Consider the following 20,447-nt stretch of genomic DNA (forward strand, 5'->3'; position numbering starts at 1 on the left):
TGATGTTTTGTGTGACGATTGTTGATTATTAATGTGTTATTGAGGTGAATAAAATAATGAATTGACATTGTGGGTAAGTATGTGAAGTATTGATTGAAGGGTGAAATTTTTTATAATTGTTGTGCAACTACTATAACTATTAAAATAATCATTGGGTTTAGAAGAATATTACAAGATGTGTCGTTCAAAATGATTCGGTATTTCCGTCTAGTTGTCTGAGAAAGATAAAAGTAATTTACGAGCCGAAAGGTATAGTCTTGAATTTAGGGTTTGTTTTGATTGCAGGTTTGGTGCTCAATTTATGGTTTATGTTGATTGTAGGTTTGGTACACTGTCCCTTTTAGTGAACACTGCCACTTCGTCTAAGTTTGTTTTGATTGGACATTTAATAATTGAACTAATGGTACTGCATTTATGTTTTAATGTGGTTACAAATATTACAAAAATTGTGTTGTTGCAATTTTAGTTATTTACTGGAGGAGCTAGGAAATTATTTAATATATTTAGCAGGACCTACTACGATGAGGCTGCTAAATGGCTTGCTTATTGGGTAAGATGCCTTTTCAGATTAAAAGTATTCTTTTGCTTATTTTGTGGTCATAGTTTTGTTTCTAGTCATGCTTAACCTAAAAATTTATTTTACAATCAAATTTACCATTCCTACTTGGTCTATACATTATCACCATGCACTGCATGTGACACTTTCTCAAGATAAAACCGATGTTAAATGACAGTTTTCTATTAGCTGTGAAATAATCATGCTTTTTATGTTTCATCAAGCCAGACAAACTCAAATGAAATACCTTCATACCGTGGTAGAAATTGAGGAACATGAGACTAATTTTTATTGAATTTATGCATTCTAACTTTGTTTCTAGATATTTTAGCAGTTGGTTATGTTGCCTGTATAAAGATTTGGCACTTGATTTTCAACTCTCAATCCAGAAGTGTGACAAGGATGAAGATAACAAGCTTTGGGTGGTTGCTTAGAATTAGGTGGTTGATTTCTCATCCAATACTGTTTATTAAAAAAATGGATGAGATTGTCAATTTGGCTTTCAAAGAGGAGAGCCTTTTTTCTTTAGCTTCACTAGTGACTTCAAAATTTAGTTTATTTTAGCCTCCATATGTCTGTTGATATTCAGCTATTAAATTACGTGGTATTTTTGTCTTAAATTCTATATTCTGACTGATTGTAAGAGTCAAAGATATTTAGTAACTACCATTTGAGTTTTAAGAAATATCTTGAAGATTTAATTGAAGTGGGAGAAAGTGCTCTTTTGAAAAGCAAAAGTGAATTGTAAGTTAGAACATATGCAAAAATGTTGGTTGTTTATAATATTGATCCCCCATAAGGATGTAAGCTGGGAGAGGAAGTTTCCATTCTTTGGCACAGACTGAGTAAAACAGAGGATCTAGCTGCTGCCAATACCCGTTACCAAGTCGTTGGTCACACTTAGGTTCTAGAGTCAATTGGTGCATGTAAACTGCAACCTTTTTTTAGTTAAAATATACTTGTAGTCGATATTTTTTCCATATTTTATGTTTATTTTGAAAAAGATCTGATCAATTTTGTACAAGATGTCTGCTTTATTTATATCTTGTTCAGGAGTTCAAGATATATCTTCTTTTGGCATTCAAAATATTGAGGGAAGCTATTTAACACTAATGGTTATGAAATTTCTGTGGAACAAAATAAATTATGGATTTTACTTATTATTTTAGTTGAGTATTGTCAAGTTTGTTAAAAAGTATTTGCAAGACTATGGAAGTTATTAAAAAAGACACTGCACTTAAGAAGGGTTATTGCATATATTTGTTTGATATGTGTTTGTCATTCACGATAATGTTTGATTTGTTCTTTTGTACATTATTAACATTTTGCCTTCAAAGTTTAAACCAAATATCATATTTTTTTAAAATATATATATGCTGACTCAACTTCCATACGTGTCACGCCACATAGTCAGGTTAAAGTTTTTTTTCTCACAATTTTTAACGGCAAGAATGTTTTTTGTGTAACAAAACAATTCTTAAAAACTAGTATGTAATATTTTTTAGTATGTAATATTTTTTAGTTAACATTAAATTAAGTTAAGGGCTTTAGAGCTTTAGAGTTAAGTATGCCTAATTTAAATTAATACTTTTTAGTTAAATAAATACTTTTTAAGTAAGAGTACATAGTATTTTTCTATTTATACCAATAACCAATCAACATTTTATTATTAAAACTTAAATTATAGTTTTCATTTAAAAAAAATAAACTCCTAAATATCCATCCAATTAATTTTGCCTATTATTCTTCTTTAAGATAAAATTAATTATTATTCATTTAGAACTCCAATGCTTATAAAAATATATTAAAAAATTATAGCAACTAGATTAAGTTAAATTTTTTTATAGGATAAAACCAAACATAGTTATAAACATGTTGTGAGTTATTTTTCTTTAAAAATTAGGCTATGTGAGTATCAAGAGATTTCCAGCACAAATCTAGAAACACTTTTACGTGGACAATTCTAAAAACGCTTATGTATGTACCGATCAAATGTGTACGTAAAATAATCTCTTTTGATATTCATGAAATATTAAATATAAATGATACATCCTACATGATACAATTTTACTAAAGTTTAAATCATGTATTAGTGTTTGAATGAAATAGTCTAATTATTGTATTTAAATAATATTTTGTATTTACTGTAGAAATTTTATTTATAACTTACACAACTTCAATTTTATTTTATCACAACTAATTGAACAATAAGGTTGTAAAGAGCCTAAGGTATGAGTCCCTTTTTTATTTATTTATATAATACAAGTAATTAATTTCAATTAATTAATTAAATAGTAATAAAATTTACTGGAAATTTATTAAAGAAAAAATAGTTTTAGCAATTATAACAATTTATATATAATATATAATAGACAAAATTTAAAGAAAGTGTGAGGAGAACTCACCTAAGTTTGAAGATGAACTAGAAGTGTTGTTTTTTCTCTACTGTGTAAGAAAGTATGAAGAGGAAATAGAGAGTGATTAACTATATATATTTTTTTTTTCTGATGTGTAGTACTAACATAATACTACCCTATTTATAGTAAGAGTTCACTTATCTTCCTTCAAATATTTTTCATCCCAGCATCCCACTTGCCAGTTGTTCATGATAGTCGATCACTTCTCATAAATACTTACCATCATGAATATTCCTTCCTATCCTATACACATCCCTCGATATCTCTTCTAAATATATAAATTTTGTTTTATCCGAGTAATTTTCGGTGTTATGTGACACTGATAAAATGCCCGAAATAATTTTTGCTGATAGTAAAATCCTTTTTCCGGTTATTCTATGCGATGTTATATAAAAAAATATCGGTCGGGAAAATAAAAATTTATTATTTTTATTATTAACTTTTTATTAATCTACTAAAAATAATTTATGTTTTCATTGATAAAATTTTGTTATGAACAAAGATTATTTTAAAATTTTAAGCGGGTAAAACTACCATTTATTGGAGAGACCAGAAATTAATTTCAAAGAGAAACTATTTTTATTTTTCATTCTTTCATAAATAATTTTGTTATTCTATCACTAAAATTTTCTTATCAAACAGGAGTTATTTTAAAAATTAAGGCGACTAATTTTAGCGAACATTAAAGAGACTGAAATTAAGCTTTTTAAAAAAACTTATATCTTGAACCACTAATGAAATAAAAATTCTAAAATTTTATTAGTATAAATACTATTTAACTATATATTTGATCAAAATATATTATAGATGTGCGAATATATTATAATTTTAAAATATTTATTTATTTATAAAATTACGGGTCTTACAAGATTGATCCCCCATAAGGATGTAAGCTGGGAGAGGAGGTTTCCATCCTTTGGCAGAGAGACTGAGTGAAGTAGAGAATCTAGTTGCTGCCAATACCTGTTACCAAGTTATTGGTCACACTTGGAATCTAGAGTCAATTGGTGCATGTAAACTGATATCAAATGGGACAATAATTAAAAAAAAACTAAGTAAAGAGAGAAATAGGGATTGAAGGTGTTACTCTATATTTTTTTACAAAATGATAATTTTTCAAGGCTTAACACACATGCCTTTATATAGGCCTATGAAACCACTAAACTTACAACCTAAGAAATTATTGGCGGTGGTACAAAATACTTTAGGCTAGTTGGATTATAATATAGTTCTTACAAGCTAAGAAACTTAATTCCAAAAAAAAATGTCAGGCGGTGGTGTAATGATGTTTCTTAACATATCATCTATCTTCCAAAACATTCTAGTAATTTTACTTTTCTCAATAATTCTTTTGCCACTTGATTTAATTTCTAACATCGCCTCCTTTAAATCAAGCTTTCAATTTTATCATTCCAAGCATCTTCTTCAATTTGTAAAATAGCTCAATCTTCAGAGGTTTCGTAAATATGTTTGCAATTTGTTCTTCAGTGGGACAGTACTCGATCACCACTTCTTTCTCAGCTATCAACTCTCTTATCTTATGAAACCGAATATCAATATGCCTGGAACGTCCATGAAAAACTGGATTCTTACTCAGTGCAATTGCAGACTTATTGTCGCAATATATCTTTGTAGGACTATTCTGTTTCTGATGTATCACTTCTAAAATTCTTCTCATCCATATTGTTTGAGTAGCACAACTGGTTGTTGCAATATATTCAGCTTCAGCAGTAGAAAGTGCAACAAGTGGTTGTTTCTTTGAAGACCATGAAATTGCACCTGTGCCCAAATGAAATGCATACCCTGACGTGCTTTTTCTTGTTTCTATATCTCCAGCCCAATCACTATCTGTGTATCCAACAAGTTCCACATCATTATTACTAGCATAAAAAATACCTTCGGTCAGAGTACCTTTGATATAACGAAGAATCCTCTTTGCTCCTTGTAAATGGCTAACACATGGTTCTTCCATGAATCTGCTGAGCAATCCAACTCCATATACTATATCTGGTCTTGTCGCAGTCAGATATCTTAAGCTTCCAATTAAACTTTTATATTGGGTTGAGTCTACCCTCTTTCCATCATTTTCTCTTGTCAACTTCAACTTTTCTTCAACGGGTGTGTAAACTGGCTTTGAATGCTCCATCTTGAACTTCTTCAAAATATCACTTGCACACTTCTTTTGAGAAATGAAAATTCCATCATCTTGTTGGACGACCTCAATGCCAAGGAAATAAGACATTAGGCCCAAATCTGTCATTTCAAAATGTCGAATCATAGCCTCCCTGAATTTTGTAATCATCTCTGAATTATTTCCAGTGAAAATCAGGTTATCAACATATAGGCACACCATAAGGACATCACCAGGATCAATGTATTTGATATATAGCGTGTGCTCGTGAGGACATCTCTGAAAACCATTCTTCACAAAATAAGAATCAATCTTGTTATACCAAGCTCTTGGCGCCTGCTTCAAGCCATATAGTGCTTTCTTCAATCTATAGACTTTATCTTCCTTTCCTTTTACTACATATCCTGCAAGCTGCTCAACATACACTTCTTCTTCCAAATTGCCATTAAGAAATGCAGACTTAACATCCATTTGATATATTTTCCAACTATTTTGAGCTGATATTGAAATAAGCATGTTAATTGTATCTAACCTTGCAACAGGAGCAAATACCTCAAAGTAATAAATACCTGGTTTTTGCTTGTATCCTTTTGCCACCAACCTTACTTTATAGCGATCAATCTCACCACTGGGTTTGTACTTTGTCTTGTACACCCACTTCACTCATATAGCTTTCTTGTTTGCTGGTAACTCTGTCAACTCCCATGTTTTATTCTTCTCTATTGCATTGATTTCTTCATTCATGGTTTTTCTTCAATTTTCATCATCAGCTGCTTCTTCAAAAGTAAATGGCTCACAATCTGCAAATAAAGCAAAGTTGTTAATCTCCTCATCAGATGGGTTATTATCATTACCAAACACAATCTTGCAATCTGGATGGTAATCTACATGGCCTTTGTTGTCTGTTGGATGTTTCTGGCTCATCAGGTGATGTTTGTTGTCTGTTGGATGTCTCTAGCTCATCAAGTGTTAGATTATATTCAGTCTCATCTTCGTAATCATTTGAAGTTACTATTAGATCTTTTTGTGACTTTGAGGACCAATCCCACATTCCTCCTTCATCAAAAGTCACATCTCGACTAATAATTACCTTCTTTGTCTCTGGATTGTAAAGCTTATAGGCCTTTGAGTTTGAACTATAACCAACAAAGATACATCTTTCTCCTTTGTCATCTAACTTCTTTCTTAGTTGATCTGGTACATGAGCATATGCAATACATCCAAAAACTCTAACGTGTCGGATTGAAGGTCTTCTTCCACTCCAAGCTTCTTCGGGAGTCTTTTGTTGAACACTTTTTGTTAGACACCTGTTTAAAATATAAACTGCAGTAGCAACAGCTTCTACCCAAAATTCCTTAGGCATTTGTTTAGCCTTCAACATGTGTAATACGGTGAACTGACTTTTATAATCGAAAATGTTGCGGATAGCAAGAGTCGCCACCGACTTTTATTTTATCCAATTAGAAAGGCTAAAAGAACATAAAAAGACCTTTTGAAAAGATTTTGAGTTCGGGGGGTAAGTTATACAAAGGGAAGGTGTAAGGCACCCTTTGCATCCATGGTTATCCATGGGCTCTTAATTGCTTAGCTCACTTTTGATTTGTCTGAAATGTTTGATTAAGAAAAGATTCGTTTTAAGGACTTTAGCTTGTAAATAAGCGTAACCTTATTTTGAAAGTATTTGAAAAATGAGTGGGAAAAGTATTTTTGATTTGAATTTGAATTTAGAGCAAGCAATTAGTATCAACTACCCTAAGTTAGAAAAGTTTGTTCTTTCAGTCTTTCGAGTGAAAAGACCTATCCATACCATGAGAGGGCAGGAAGTCTTTCAATTGGATGTGGAAAGGGTCATTGAGTAATCGTTCGCCATAAGACTATCCCATGCTATAAAAAAGGCAGGTAGTCTAAGGGAAGGATATAATAGTCATTTTATCTGTTTAGGCATCGTGCGAGGATACCTTAGCAATTTGGGACAATTATCTTTTATCGAGGCAACTTCGAGGGACTAGATGATTTTTAATCTCTGTAGACAACCTTGCTTTAGGTATCCTCGGAACCGAGGGACTTGACTATTTAGTACAATTTAGAGGCAACAAGCAACAGTAATAAGGCAACAATAAGGCAACAAGAGGGATTACCCTAAAGGTGAGTGTGTGCACCAACCACGTGATTGTATTCAGATAACATTTATCTTATAGTTAGTTATCTACTTCTGTTAAAGGCTTGCACTCCCTAAGATTACTAACCACGCAGTTAAAATCATACGGAAATTAAAGGCGGAAAGATAAAAATCCTACGCTATTACAATAAACACCCGCGGGAATGGGGGAAAATTAAAACATAAAATTAAATTGCAGTCTTCAGCCTTGATCTTCCTCGAACCTTCGATCCCCTGAAAATTTAAAGAAAAATAATAGGGACAGTGAGTGTAGGAGGAATTCATTAACAGATGATATTAATCATAATTTAAGCCATAAGGCAAAAATTAAAATAAAAGGTAAGAATAATTTAAATAATAAAAAGGAGGGATCAGAACTTAGCTTTTTGATTGTCCTGGCGCGTAGGCGGAGGATTTCTGATTAACCCTAAAAAATTTAAGAATGAAGAAAAGAAAAACGTTAGTGTATTGACTGATCTAAACCCTATTTGATTACAAACCATACCCTAAACCTAACAGGTTTACTCAAGAAAACTTGTTGTGACCTAAAGGGTTTGTAAGGTGAAAAATGTGTTAATAGCTAACACCTACCAATAGATTAGTGATCATGATGAAAAAAATAGAAATCAGGGTTTTAAACATTAAAAATATTAAATATAGAAAGTGAATATGTTTGAGGAAAAATAAAATCGAAAGTTCGATCAAATAAATCGAAAAGTTATGAAAAATATTTATTTAACAAAATAAGTATTTAATTAAAAAATTTGCTAATAAAAATAAAATAGAAAGGAAGAAAAGGTATTATGTAATTTAAATAAATAAATAAATTGAAAAAAAAATACTTAGCTTTGCTTGAGTGTGGTAGCTTCTTGAGGGTGTATGGTGTGCCCTTAAAGCTGGGGTGTTGGATCCAGCACTAAGGAAATCTGACGGCTCCTGCGTGACGTGCACCATAGGACGTGCGTGGAAGGTTGTACCTGATCCGTAAACAAATAAAGAGGAAAAATAACTTATGAATCCTGGGATCGAACCCAGGACATGTTAGTGATAGGAGTCTCCCTCTAGCCAGTTGTGTTGTTGGTTTGCGCTGGCATTGAGATACACTAAGGTAATTAAATATAAAAACGCAAATTAAAAAAGAGGAATTCAGAGTTCAGTCAACTGTGGGTCCTAAGCAGTCTGACCAGCCAATCAGATGAGGGCAGAGATGGCTGACGTTTTGACCAGCGAATCGGTGAGCGCGTCTGGGCCACGCAATCTTCATCTTCTTCCTCTCGCACCTGTCCGTTTTTTTTGCTACGGTTTTGCTTGGACTTTGTTGCGAATTTATTTGTGGCTAATGCTGCAATAACCAAAACTCAGAAAACACAAACAAAAATAATAAAAAAAGACCCAGACCTCTTAATTTGATCAAGGCGAGATCATTGATGCCATTATTTGGTCATGGAGGCGACTGTATCGTGAAATCCGAAACACACAAGTTCCATGCCCTAGCCATGGTAGTTTTATATTCGTGCGAGAAAACTTCAACCTGGTGGTTCCAGTATCCTCTTTGATACCTCAGGAGCAAAGTAGTATGATTTGTTCGCTTGGAGAACGACTGGAAACCGTTGTTTACTCGTATCCTAGTTTCTTCAAATTTTGGAAGTTTGGCTATGGTGGTTAGGGCTGCAATTTTTCGTCCAATCTCCTCTCCTTATGGCTGCAGACTTTAGGTGTATATATAGGGAATGGATTTAGGGTTATAATATTGCTTGAGAATCAAGTTGATTGGTAAGAGAATAAATTGAAAAAGATTTTGTACAAAATCTTTCTAAACTTGGCCTTTCTTGCTCCACAAGTATCTCTCACGTTTTTCTTTGATTAAATATGAATATTATGCTCAATATTTGATTGGAAAATCAACCAAAATCATATCTTTCATATTTTTACTATTTTATTTAATTAAATCATGAATAAAATGAATTGAATCCATGAAATAATAAATAAAATAATAAAAAAATTGAAATATACTTTTCTAGGGCGTGGATGGGCTTTGGATAAAGATTAGATAAAAAGAATTCAAGCCCATTTAGAAAAAAGTGCATTTTGGGCAATATCTCTCTTTGTACATCCCTTGAAATTTGGTGAACTTGTGCATCTTGCCATCTCTTCACACTTTAACATTTTTCCATGTTTTTGGACTTTTTGGAAAGCTTGAAGAGTCCTATAATCAACCCTTTTTGTTTCATCTCAAGTGATTCTACCATGTTCAAGTTATGAGCTTTGAGAAAAAATGACTTTTTGCGATCCTTTAGAAGGACCTGTAATGTTTGGGCTCATATCTCTCAAATGAAGCATTTTTGGCCTTGGCATGTGAGAGACAAAATTGTAGAGAATTCAATTTCCTTCAAATTGAGCTTTGGATGGGAAATTTCTGATGTTCCATGAGGGAGTTACGGCCGGTCAAAGTTCAGTTGACTCTTTCCTTAAAAGCCCTAATTTAGAAACTCAGGTTCTTGATGATTCTGGAGCTTTTCTTGATGAATCATGATCAATCCTTGATTAGATGATGAATGATACTCCATAATGAGGATGTTGACCAAAAATCAGAAGTTTTGACTGTAGTTTGTCCATAGTTTGACTTTTAGGTCAACTAGTCGATTATTGATCGTTTGAGCAGTTGACTGAGTAATCTTTTGAATCAGGGCTTGAAACTTGGCCTGAGGATACTATGAAGCATATGAGAGGTTATGAGGTCCATTGGAGATATCAGAACCTGACTTTCCTTTGAGAAAAGCAAAACCCTAGTTCAGAGGCACTTGTTTAGGAGATAGGTGACTTTGAGCAATTGGAGATCTTTGAGCATTTGAAAGGTGAAATGAGATGGGAAAATTTTGGGGTATGACAACATGCATCTCACTATATCCATGATTGTTCTATTCTTTCTTTCACCAACTCCATTCTGTTGAGGTGTGTACCTTGTTGTTAATTGATGCTCAATTCCATGTTGCTCAAAGAAACTTGTACCAGCGAGGTATTCTTGGCCTCTATCTGTTCTCAATGCTTTGATTCTACAACCACTTTGTTTTTCCACATATGCCTTGAATGTCTTGAAGGCCACACATGCTTCTGATTTTTGTTTCAAGAACTACACCAAAGTCTTTCTATTAAAATCATCAATAAAAGTAATAAAGTACTTACAGCCACCAGGTGTTGGTATTTCCACTGAACACAAGTCTGAATGAATGATCTCTAGCAGCTTCTTCGCTCGCCAAGACATTCCAGTTGGAAATGAATCTCTATGCTTCTTCCCAATCTGACAAGTCTCGCATACTGCATTTGGAATATTTACAACAGGCAATCCAAAAACATATTCTTTTCTCGGCAGGTAATTCAAGCCAGAAAAATGAAAGTGACCAAATCTCATGTGCCACAACCAATCATCATTTGGAATAATAGAACTCAAGCAAGGAAATTTTTCATGTTGAATTTTCAAAGGAAATAGGCGGTTTTGTGTCATTCTTACCTTTGTGATGAATCTGCCATTTCTATCGATCAACGTGTAAAAACCATTATGAGTCTGCATGTTGTAACCTTTCTCCGACAGTTGTCCCATACTCAGGAGATTGTGATGAAGACCAGGAGATAGAAAACATCACCAATAAAGTTTTGAGTTCCATCTTTCAACCTGATAGCAATTCGGCCTTTTCCCAAAATTAGAATATTTGAATTGTTTCCAAACTTCACAGTATATTTTACCGTTTCGTTTAGAGAAGAAAATAATTCCTTTTTCCCACACATATGATTACTATGTCCAGTATCCAGATACCAAATATCCTCTTCCTCAGGAAATGTATTACTGGCCAAAAATAAATTTTGTGGATTTTCGAAGTACTCACCTGTATTTTGATACGAACTTTCTGCCACATTTGCCTGATGTTTGTATCTGCAATCAGATGCTTTGTGTCCAAACTTTCCACTGTGATAACAACTATAATTCGTCCTTTCTTGGTTGTAGTTACCTCTTCCTCGACCACGATTGTTGAATCCGAAATTGTTTCCTCGACCACGATTGTTGTATCCAAAATTATTTCCACCTCTTCCTTGATTGGATGGATTGAAATTATTGTCTCTCCATTGGTTAAAGTTGCCGCGTCCTCTTCCTCCATAATTTTCTCGGCCTCTGCCTCTATAATTTCCTCTTCCTCTGTTGAAAGTATTTTGACCTTTTTCTTCTACAATATAACTTGACTCAGAAGTGTTGTTGAAATTTACCTGACTCTTTAGAGCTTCTTCTTTTACCACTTTTTCGGTCTTTTCCAATATTCTGTTGACATGACTTTCAATGCTTCCCTGTAATTCTGCTACAGACGAGTATCGGTATCGTGGGACTCAATTATTGTAGTCACCACATGGTCAAACTTCATCGACATCGCACGTAGAATTTTTTCTACCACTTTGCTATCCGGACTATCTTCTCCATATACTCGCATCTTGTTGACGAGATTTATAACACGAGAAAAATATTGTTCTACTGTTTCTGAATTTGACATTTCGTACCTTTCATATTCTCTACGCAACGATTGTAATTTGGACTTCTGAGCTTTCTCTACTCCTTTATGTGACAGCTTCAATATGTCTCACGCTTCTTTAGCAGTTTTGGCATTTGCTATTTTGCGAAATATTGAGTAATCATTTCCTTGATGAATTTGTGAAAGTGCCAACTGGTCCCTTCTACGAGCAACTTCATCAGCTCCTTGTTGTAAACCGGGATCCACAAAGTTCCAAACAATGTGAGCTTTTAAATGTGTTGTCATCAACAATTCCCAGTAACTGAAATCCAACTCTGCGGTTAATTTTGGACCGGACCAGACAAAATTATAATTTGCCATATCTCTCAAAAAATACTCACAATAATTTTTGACACAATGAGAACTCTTTTGTTCCTCACATACTCAGAAATATTTTTGACACTCACACTAGTAGGATCTAACCTGCTCTGATACCAATTTGATATCAAATGGGACAATAATTTAAAAAAAAACTAAGTAAAGAGAGAAAGAGGAATTGAAGGTGTTACTCTATATTTTTTACAAAATGATGATTTTTCAAGACTTAACACTCATGCCTTTATATAGGCCTATGAAACCACTAAACTTACAACCTAAGAAATTATTGGTGGTGGTACAAAATACTTTAGGCTAGTTGGATTATAATATAATTCTTACAAGCTAAGAAACTTAATTCCAAAAAAAAATGTCACGCGGTGGTGTAATGATGTTTCTTAACATATCATCTATCTTCCAAAACATTCTAGTAATTTTACTTTTCTCAATAATTCTTTAGCCACTTGATTTAATTTCTAACATACTGCAACCATTTTTTAATTAAAATATATTTGTAGTCGATGTTTTTTCTATCTTTTATGTTTATTTTGAAAAGGATCTGATCAATTTTGTATAAGATGTCTGCTTGATTTATATCTTGTTCGGGAGTTCAAGATATATCTTCTTTTGGCATTCAAAATATTGAGGGAAGCTATTTAACACTGATGGTTAATAAAATTCCTGTGGAATAAAATAAATTATAGGTTTTCCTTATTATTCTAGTTGAGTATTGTCAAGTTTGTTAAAAAATATTTGCAAAACTATGGAAGTTATTGAAAAAGACAGTGCACTTAAGAAGGGTTATTGCATATATCTGTTTGATCTGTGTTTGTCATTCATGATAATGTTTGATTTTTTCTTTTTGCACATTATTAACATTTTGCCTCCAAAAACAAAAGTTTATATTATATTATATATATATACTCAACTTGCATACGTGTCACGCCACATAAGCAGATTAAAGTTTTTTTTCTCATAATTTTTAACGGCAAGAATGTTTTTTTGTATAATAAAACAATTCTTAAAGACTAGTATGTAATATTTTTTAGTTAAGCTAAAGCGAAACATTAAATTAAATTAAGGACTTTAGAACTTTAAAGTTAATTATGCCTAATTTAAATTAACAGTTTTTAGTTAAATAAATACTTTTTAAGTAAGAGTACTTAGTATTTTTTTATTTATACCAATAACCAATCAACAACATTTTCACTCTTCACCAACTTTCTCACATCTGTCTTTTTTCTCTCTGTGTTTATCTCACAACCAAACACACCTAGAAACAAAGAGAAGCATAGTTTTTTTTTTTCTTACACAGTTACATTTTGTTGTGATTTTCCCTAAAGCTATTCTTCATCTTACAAGCAAATCAATCAACTGATGGCGGGTACTATGAGAGAAACACCACTCGTCTCAGCTTCTGTGGAGGCGTTGTTACAAAAGCTTGTTTCTGCCGACTTCCCGAGCACGAAGGTTCACGTTCCACTCTTGATAAACCTGAAGAAAACCCTCACGAAGATTCAACCTGTACTTGATCATTATGCCGTGAACACCAAATGGCTGGATCTGCTGATAGATGTTGTACACGAAGTTGACAGATTGTTTGACCAAATCAGCATCGAACTGGAACCTCACTATCAAACCCTAACTCCTACTACTAAGGTGCATAACATTTTTCATTCTCGTTTCAAGCAGATTCATGATGTCATCAATTCTAAAATCCAGAAGTTAACTGGAAGATTAGAATGCTTGATTTTAGGTGAATTAGGGTTTTCGGATTACAGCAATGTTTCTTATGGAACTCCCTCAAGTTCTATTTTAGATGATGAATCTTCTATTTATGGGCGAGGCATGGATAAAGAAAAACTCAAACATCTTTTGTTATCTAATGATGGTGGTGGTAATGGTAAAATGGGAATTATTTCCATTGTCGGTATGGGAGGGATTGGGAAAACAACCCTTGCTAAACTCCTTTACAATGATCCGCAAGTTAAGGAGAATTTTGAGTTAAAAGTGTGGGCATATATCTCAAAAGATTTCGATGCTGTTAGAATTTTTGAAACCATTCTTGAATCTATCGCATCACAGTCAATTGGTAATGATAACCTCAGCTCTCTAATTCTTGAATCTCACAATGCAAAAGGAGATGACACTATTTACCAGAATCTTCTATTATTGTCATTGCAACAAATTTTAAATACTTCCAAATTTTTGCTAGTGCTAGATGATGTGTGGGATACAAAATCTGTTGATTGGATACGTTTGATGGACACCTTTAATGCTGGGGAAATGGGAAGTAAAATCATCATCACAACTCGGGATGAAAGAGTTGCAAGATCCATGCAAACGATTCCCTCTGTCTACTATTTGAGGCCTCTGGAAAGTGAAGATTGCTGGTCTTTATTTGCCAGATATGCATTTGGAACATATCACGGCCAACAACGATCCTATCTAGAGAAAATTGGTAGGAAAATTGCAAAAAAATGTGATGGATTACCATTAGCTGCAATAGAATTTGGGGCTATTCTTTATGGCAAATTGTCCCTAGATGATTGGGATTGTGTGCTAGAAAGTAACATTTGGGAATCGACAAATCCCAAGGTGCACGCTGCTCTAGAATCAAGTTACCATTTTCTTTTGCCTCCTATAAAACGATGTTTCGCATATTGCTCTATTTTCCCAAAGAAGTACATCTTAGAAAAGAAAATGGTAGTTCAGTTGTGGATTGCAGAAGACTTGGTAGATTCGTTCGCTGGTCAGGAAAGTTGGAAAGTTGGAGAAGAATACTTTGATGTACTAGTGTCAAAATCTTTGATACAACGGCGGTCTACCGAGGACAAAGAAGCAAACTTTGAAATGCATAACCTTGTCCATGATTTAGCCACGATGGTTTCATCTCCATATTGTATCAGGCTGGGTGAACATTACGTACATGAAAAAGTACGAAATTTGTCATACAATCGAGGGCTATATGACTCATTTGATAAGTTTGATAAGTTTGATAAGTTGTATGGATTAAAATATCTACGTACTTTTCTAGCATTGCCATTACTAAAACAATCGCTTTGTTGTTTTCTATCGAACAAGGTAGTGCATGACTTGTTGCCTACAATGAAACAATTGCGGGTGTTGTCTTTGTCCAACTACAAGAGTATCACTGAGGTTCCCAAGTCTATTGGAGATTTGTTGTACCTGCAGTACTTAAATCTTTCTCACACCAATATTGAAAGACTGCCGTCTGAAACATGCAACCTTCACAATCTGCAGTTCTTGTTGTTGGCAGGCTGTAAAAGGCTCTCTGAATTGCCTAAGGACATGGGAAAATTGGTTAATCTACACCACCTTGACGTTAGTGACACTGCATTGAGGCAGTTTCCCGTACAAATAGCCAAACTAGAAAATCTCCAAACTTTGTCTGACTTCGTTGTCAGCAAGCATAATGATGGATTGAAGGTCGCAGAGCTGGGAAAATTTTCCCACCTATATGGAAAACTTTCCATCTCACAGCTACAAAATGTTAATAACCTCTTTGAAGTAGATCAAGCCAATATAAAGATGAAAGAAGAAATAGATGAATTATCTTTGGAATGGGATTGTGATAGCATTGTTCCAAATTCACAAATTAAAAGTGTTGTACTTGAACATTTACGACCCTCAACAAATCTGAAATCTCTCACTATCAAAGGTTGTGGTGGAATCAGCTTTCCAAATTGGTTAGGTGATTTCTCATTTAGAAACATGGTGTATTTAAAGATCTCTAATTGTGATGATTGTTTATGGCTTCCACCCCTTGGACAATTGGAAAATCTAAAAGAACTCTCTATTGAAGGGATGTCATCAGTACAAACAATTGGCATTGAGTTCTATGGAAGTGATGACTCTTCATTTCAACCATTTCCCTCCTTGGAGATTCTACACTTTAAGGATATGCAGGAGTGGGATAAATGGAACATAACTGGAGGTACGTCTATAAAGTTTCCTAGTCTCAAAACTTTGTCACTAAGTAAGTGTCCGAAACTGAGAATAGAAAAAACACTTGAAAATTTCCCTTCCTTAGCTGAACTTGAGTTAAGAGAATGTGCTCTACCAGTGCAATCAATGCCATCATCAAATCATGTATTAAGGCAACTAATGTTCCCTCTAACTTCTCTTCAACGACTGACAATAGACGGATTTCCGTCTCTGGTATCTTTCCCAACAGATAGTCTACTCAAGACCTTGAAATTCCTCACAATCAATAATTGCGAGAATCTAGAGTTCCTTCCTCATGAATACTTGCACAACTATACGTTGCTTGAAGAATTAAAAATATCTTATAGTTGTAATTCAATGATATCATTTACCTTAGGCGTTCTCCCTGTCCTTAAGAGTCTATTTATTGAGGGTTGTAAAAATTTGAAGTCAATATTAATTGCAGAAGACGCGTCCCAAGAGAGTCTCTCAGTTCTTAGAAGCCTAAAAATATGGGATTGTAATGAACTGGAGTCATTTCCTCCTGGCGGATTGGCTACTCCAAACCTCAATTATTTTGCAGTGTGGAAGTGTGAGAAGCTTCCTTCACTACCTGAAGCAATGCACACTCTAGCTGTTCTTCAAGAAATGGAAATTGATAATCTACCAAACCTTCAATCTTTTGCCATATATGTTTTACCTTATGCTTTGCGGGAACTGACAGTTGGCTTTGTTGGAGGAATTATGCGGCATATTAAACATTCTTGGGAATATCTCCCTTATCTTTCAGTGTTGCGAATTAACGGCGATGGTACGATTAAGATGTTGCTGGGGCGGCCATTGCTTTCTGCAAAGCTTGTGACATTATGCATATGTGGTCTTGATGATACAAGCATTGATGACAAGTGGCTTCAACATCTCACTTCTCTCCAAAACTTTGAGATTGTTAATGCTCCCAAACTCAAGTTCTTGCCAAAGAAAGGATTGCCTTCCTCTCTTTCATTACTAAGTATGACTCGCTGTCCATTACTGGTAGCGAAATTGCGGAGGAAGAGAGGCCAAGAATGGCGTAAGATTGCTCACATTCCAGCCATAATTATTGACGACGAATTGATCACATAAGTTTCATGTCTAGGTGAGTCTCTTAAAAATCTTTCTTATTATGTATTTATCAATTAATATTATCAATTTCATTAATAACATCAAATTACAATATTATAATGTTATCTCATTTTTTTAATCATAGTATCTGTGTTATCCCTGCTTCTGCCCAATCTCGTTGTTGTGAGAAGCCAAAATTCACATGCATGAACTGCAACCAAATCCAGTAAATGTTTTACTGATCAGGAGCAGATGAAAAAGAGAAACAACCACTGACCACAAATATGTTTGGTATTCTTTTTTATCTATGTGAATATATAAATATTTGAATGAGTTGGTTTTAATGTATTGATTCTATAATGCTTTTGTAACAGTAGTTAAATTCATCTCTAATATATTGATCTAATGAATATCATTTATGCATTTCTACATTTTCTTTGTATATTGAACTGGCTTGACTTAATATTTCTTCCTCATCTTAATCGATTACAACTTTTTCCATGAGAAAGGTTTCTTAAAATGATTAACCTTCTACGCTTGCTTATTATGTATGGCAGACAAAGATGCTTAAGAAGGTTATTTGATTCTAAATGATGTTTAGATTTTGGACACTTAAGTTTTGTTGTTTATCAGTTCATCACCCAGATTTTATTGCTTATTCTTTATTTTCATTTTAATTCATCTCTCTTCTGTTTGCAGATTGATCGAGGGCTTCATGTGGGATTGATGACTTGCAACAAGATGGCAGCAGTTGAATCTAAGGTATAAGTTTCCTCTTTGATAGGTTTTAACATTACTCAATTTACTAGATGCATGTTCTAGTAGTTATTTTTCTTTTCATCAATAGAGTAGTGCTTCTTTTACGAGCTTCTCTCATGTTTGTTATTTTTCCATCAATAAAAATTGTTTATTAACTTTCACATCAGTGTTTTATTTTTCTCCCTCCCCTCCCTCAGTTTATATTTTACAAGTTTTGGTTCATGATTTGTCTCTATTGTAGATTTATATGTTATTAACTCTAGTCTCTCTTCAAGTATCTTTTGCTGTGTAAAAATGAATGTTTTTGACATCAATTGTGTTGGAAAGGAGTTTGTTGAAGTTGCTGCTCAAATTGTTATTTTAATTATGTGGACTATCAAAATTAATTTATGAGTTTTTCCTCTGTCCCTTGAATTCCAAATAAATTCGTGGCCAACTTGAGTATCTTCAATTAGTTTCTTATCTTTGGTTATAGTTTCTAACTGGTTATTGTGCAGTGCTAAAGTAGATACGTCACTGGTTTCATCAATAGATTGTACTTGAGCCTATATCAAGCATTTTCTTGTCGTGAACATCTATTTTTTTAAACAAAATTTAGCAGTTAGTAATGATTAGAAAGTTAGTAGCTTGGGATCATTGTGGTGACTGGTGAACTATTTTGCGGTGTAGAAGTGTAAGAAACTCTTGCACTAGCAGAACTGGTAAACACTTTTAGTCCTGTGTTTTGGGACCATGAAGTTTACTACTTCATCTATCAGATCTGTTGTCTTGGTCTTTTTGTTTTGTTGAACATTTTTGAGTTATTTTCATTGTTTAGCCTGTTTGCAGATCGACCGGGGGGCTCAAAGGGGCATGGGATGACTAGAATCAAGATGGAAGAAGTGGCGTCTCAGGTATAAATTTCCTCTTTGATAACTTTTAACATTACTCATTTAGCTTCACATTTCTATTTGACTGTTATTTACTCCCATGTCTCTTCTGGTTTTATTCAGAATTCAGTGAAGGAGATGATTGCTGGAGTAACTACGATGAGCAGTGATTATCTGTCAGAGTTGATTTCCACAACTACTTTGCTGCTGAGCAACGACTTTGATTATCCATACTCATAAAAATCAAAGAGCAGTGTTTTCTTATAGCTGCATTTTATTGTGATGCTATAACTAAGCAACGTCCGGTGACTTTTGTTCCAGTTTTCAGCTTATGTGCAGGTGTTGTTTGGATAATCATGTTTTAATTTTTACAACTTATTGTTCAAGACTCATGAATTGCATGTGCATATTTTGAGTTGAGAGATATGACTCAGGAGCTGTAAGTAACATTGTATACCATAGTGATCCTCACGACAGATTTGATCCTAGACCTGTTTAAGCAAGGTTTCTATTTTCAAAATGGAAAAAAAAAGTGCACTTGAAGTTATTCATAAACTAATTTGTTGCTACATCCTTTAATACCATTAAGCATAACAAGGAAATATAAGCTGTTATCTTCACATGATCAGAGGCCTAAAAGACATTTAGTGTTCTATACATGTAGTGCTGGAAATAGTTATTTTATGCTTTGTTTTTAAATAAATTTTTTTAAAGAGTGAATTCTCTGATTGATTAATTTAGTTTCTACCAATTTACTTGACTTGTAAAGGTGACATGATTTTTATTAGTAACAATAAATTATTGCCAAATTAGCTCAAAAACAGGATGAAGAAATGACCATCATATGAGAGTTTTTAATTGATCAAAATTTTTAGACTGGTTTATGACCTGAGTACCTTTACTAGCTCCTACACATGTTAACACTTCTTATTTTAGTTGATGGAAACAACTTGATAAACAATGATTATGACCTACTTACATTGTTTTATTTTTTTGAAAAAACCAACTTCATTAAGAACAATAGCACAATAAGTGCTACCAAAACAAAAGTTACAAAGAACTTATAACAAACAGCACAATAAACACTGAGGTATATCAATCACAAGACCTTGGCTACATCAACTACCAAGAACACTAAAGCTAAACCCACCAAAAGAACTAGAATAATTGATAAACAATCACAGCCACTTCCAACACTAGGCAAGAAGACAATCGGCCACGAAACGGTTCCCACGCTCTTGGAAAAAACCTGCATATTCTCATTACTCTGCAAAGATAAAATTCTGCGGAAACATACTCTTGCCACCAAACTCTACCTAACACAGAGCTACAACACTCAAACACGACATCACGCCAAAAACAAAGCAATGCTAAATCTTCCGCCTACAAAAAAGCTTATCATTCTGCAGAATGAAACTCTTGACCCCAAACTCTATCCATCACAAATCTACAACACTCGATCAAGACATCACGCCAAGACAAAGGGATGCTAAATCTTACACTATGAAGATGAAAAAGAGTATTAAATTATTATTAATAATTGAAATAGGAAATGGAAACTAGTAATGATCATGAATATAAATTCTTCACTTGCCAAAACTTTGCTCTCACCAAGGCATCATGGTTAATAAGGAATTGGC

The 20,447-nt window shown here is 33.7% G+C and overlaps 1 protein-coding gene across 5 annotated transcripts; it reads left to right on the forward strand.

The window, feature by feature from the left end:
* The first annotated feature begins 13,335 nt into the window (after positions 1–13,335).
* On the forward strand, positions 13,336–20,149 carry LOC131601736 (putative disease resistance protein At3g14460). 5 transcript variants are annotated; one of them, XM_058873613.1, is made up of 6 exons: positions 13,336–16,088; positions 16,545–17,213; positions 17,325–17,470; positions 17,879–17,941; positions 18,767–18,831; positions 18,931–20,149. In XM_058873613.1, the coding sequence occupies exons 1-2, from the start codon at positions 13,508–13,510 to the stop codon at positions 17,198–17,200; spliced, it is 3,237 nt and encodes a 1,078-aa protein (XP_058729596.1). In that variant the 5' UTR covers positions 13,336–13,507; the 3' UTR covers positions 17,201–17,213; positions 17,325–17,470; positions 17,879–17,941; positions 18,767–18,831; positions 18,931–20,149. The 5 variants fall into 5 exon arrangements, with proteins under 5 accessions (XP_058729596.1, XP_058729593.1, XP_058729592.1 ...); XM_058873610.1 differs by having other exon boundaries at positions 13,336–17,213; positions 18,756–18,831; positions 18,931–20,147; XM_058873609.1 differs by having other exon boundaries at positions 13,336–17,213; positions 18,931–20,147.
* Positions 20,150–20,447: the final 298 nt, after the last annotated feature.

The sequence above is a fragment of the Vicia villosa genome, linkage group LG5, assembly GCF_029867415.1.
Source record: "Vicia villosa cultivar HV-30 ecotype Madison, WI linkage group LG5, Vvil1.0, whole genome shotgun sequence".
In the NCBI taxonomy this organism is placed as follows: domain Eukaryota; kingdom Viridiplantae; phylum Streptophyta; class Magnoliopsida; order Fabales; family Fabaceae; genus Vicia; species Vicia villosa.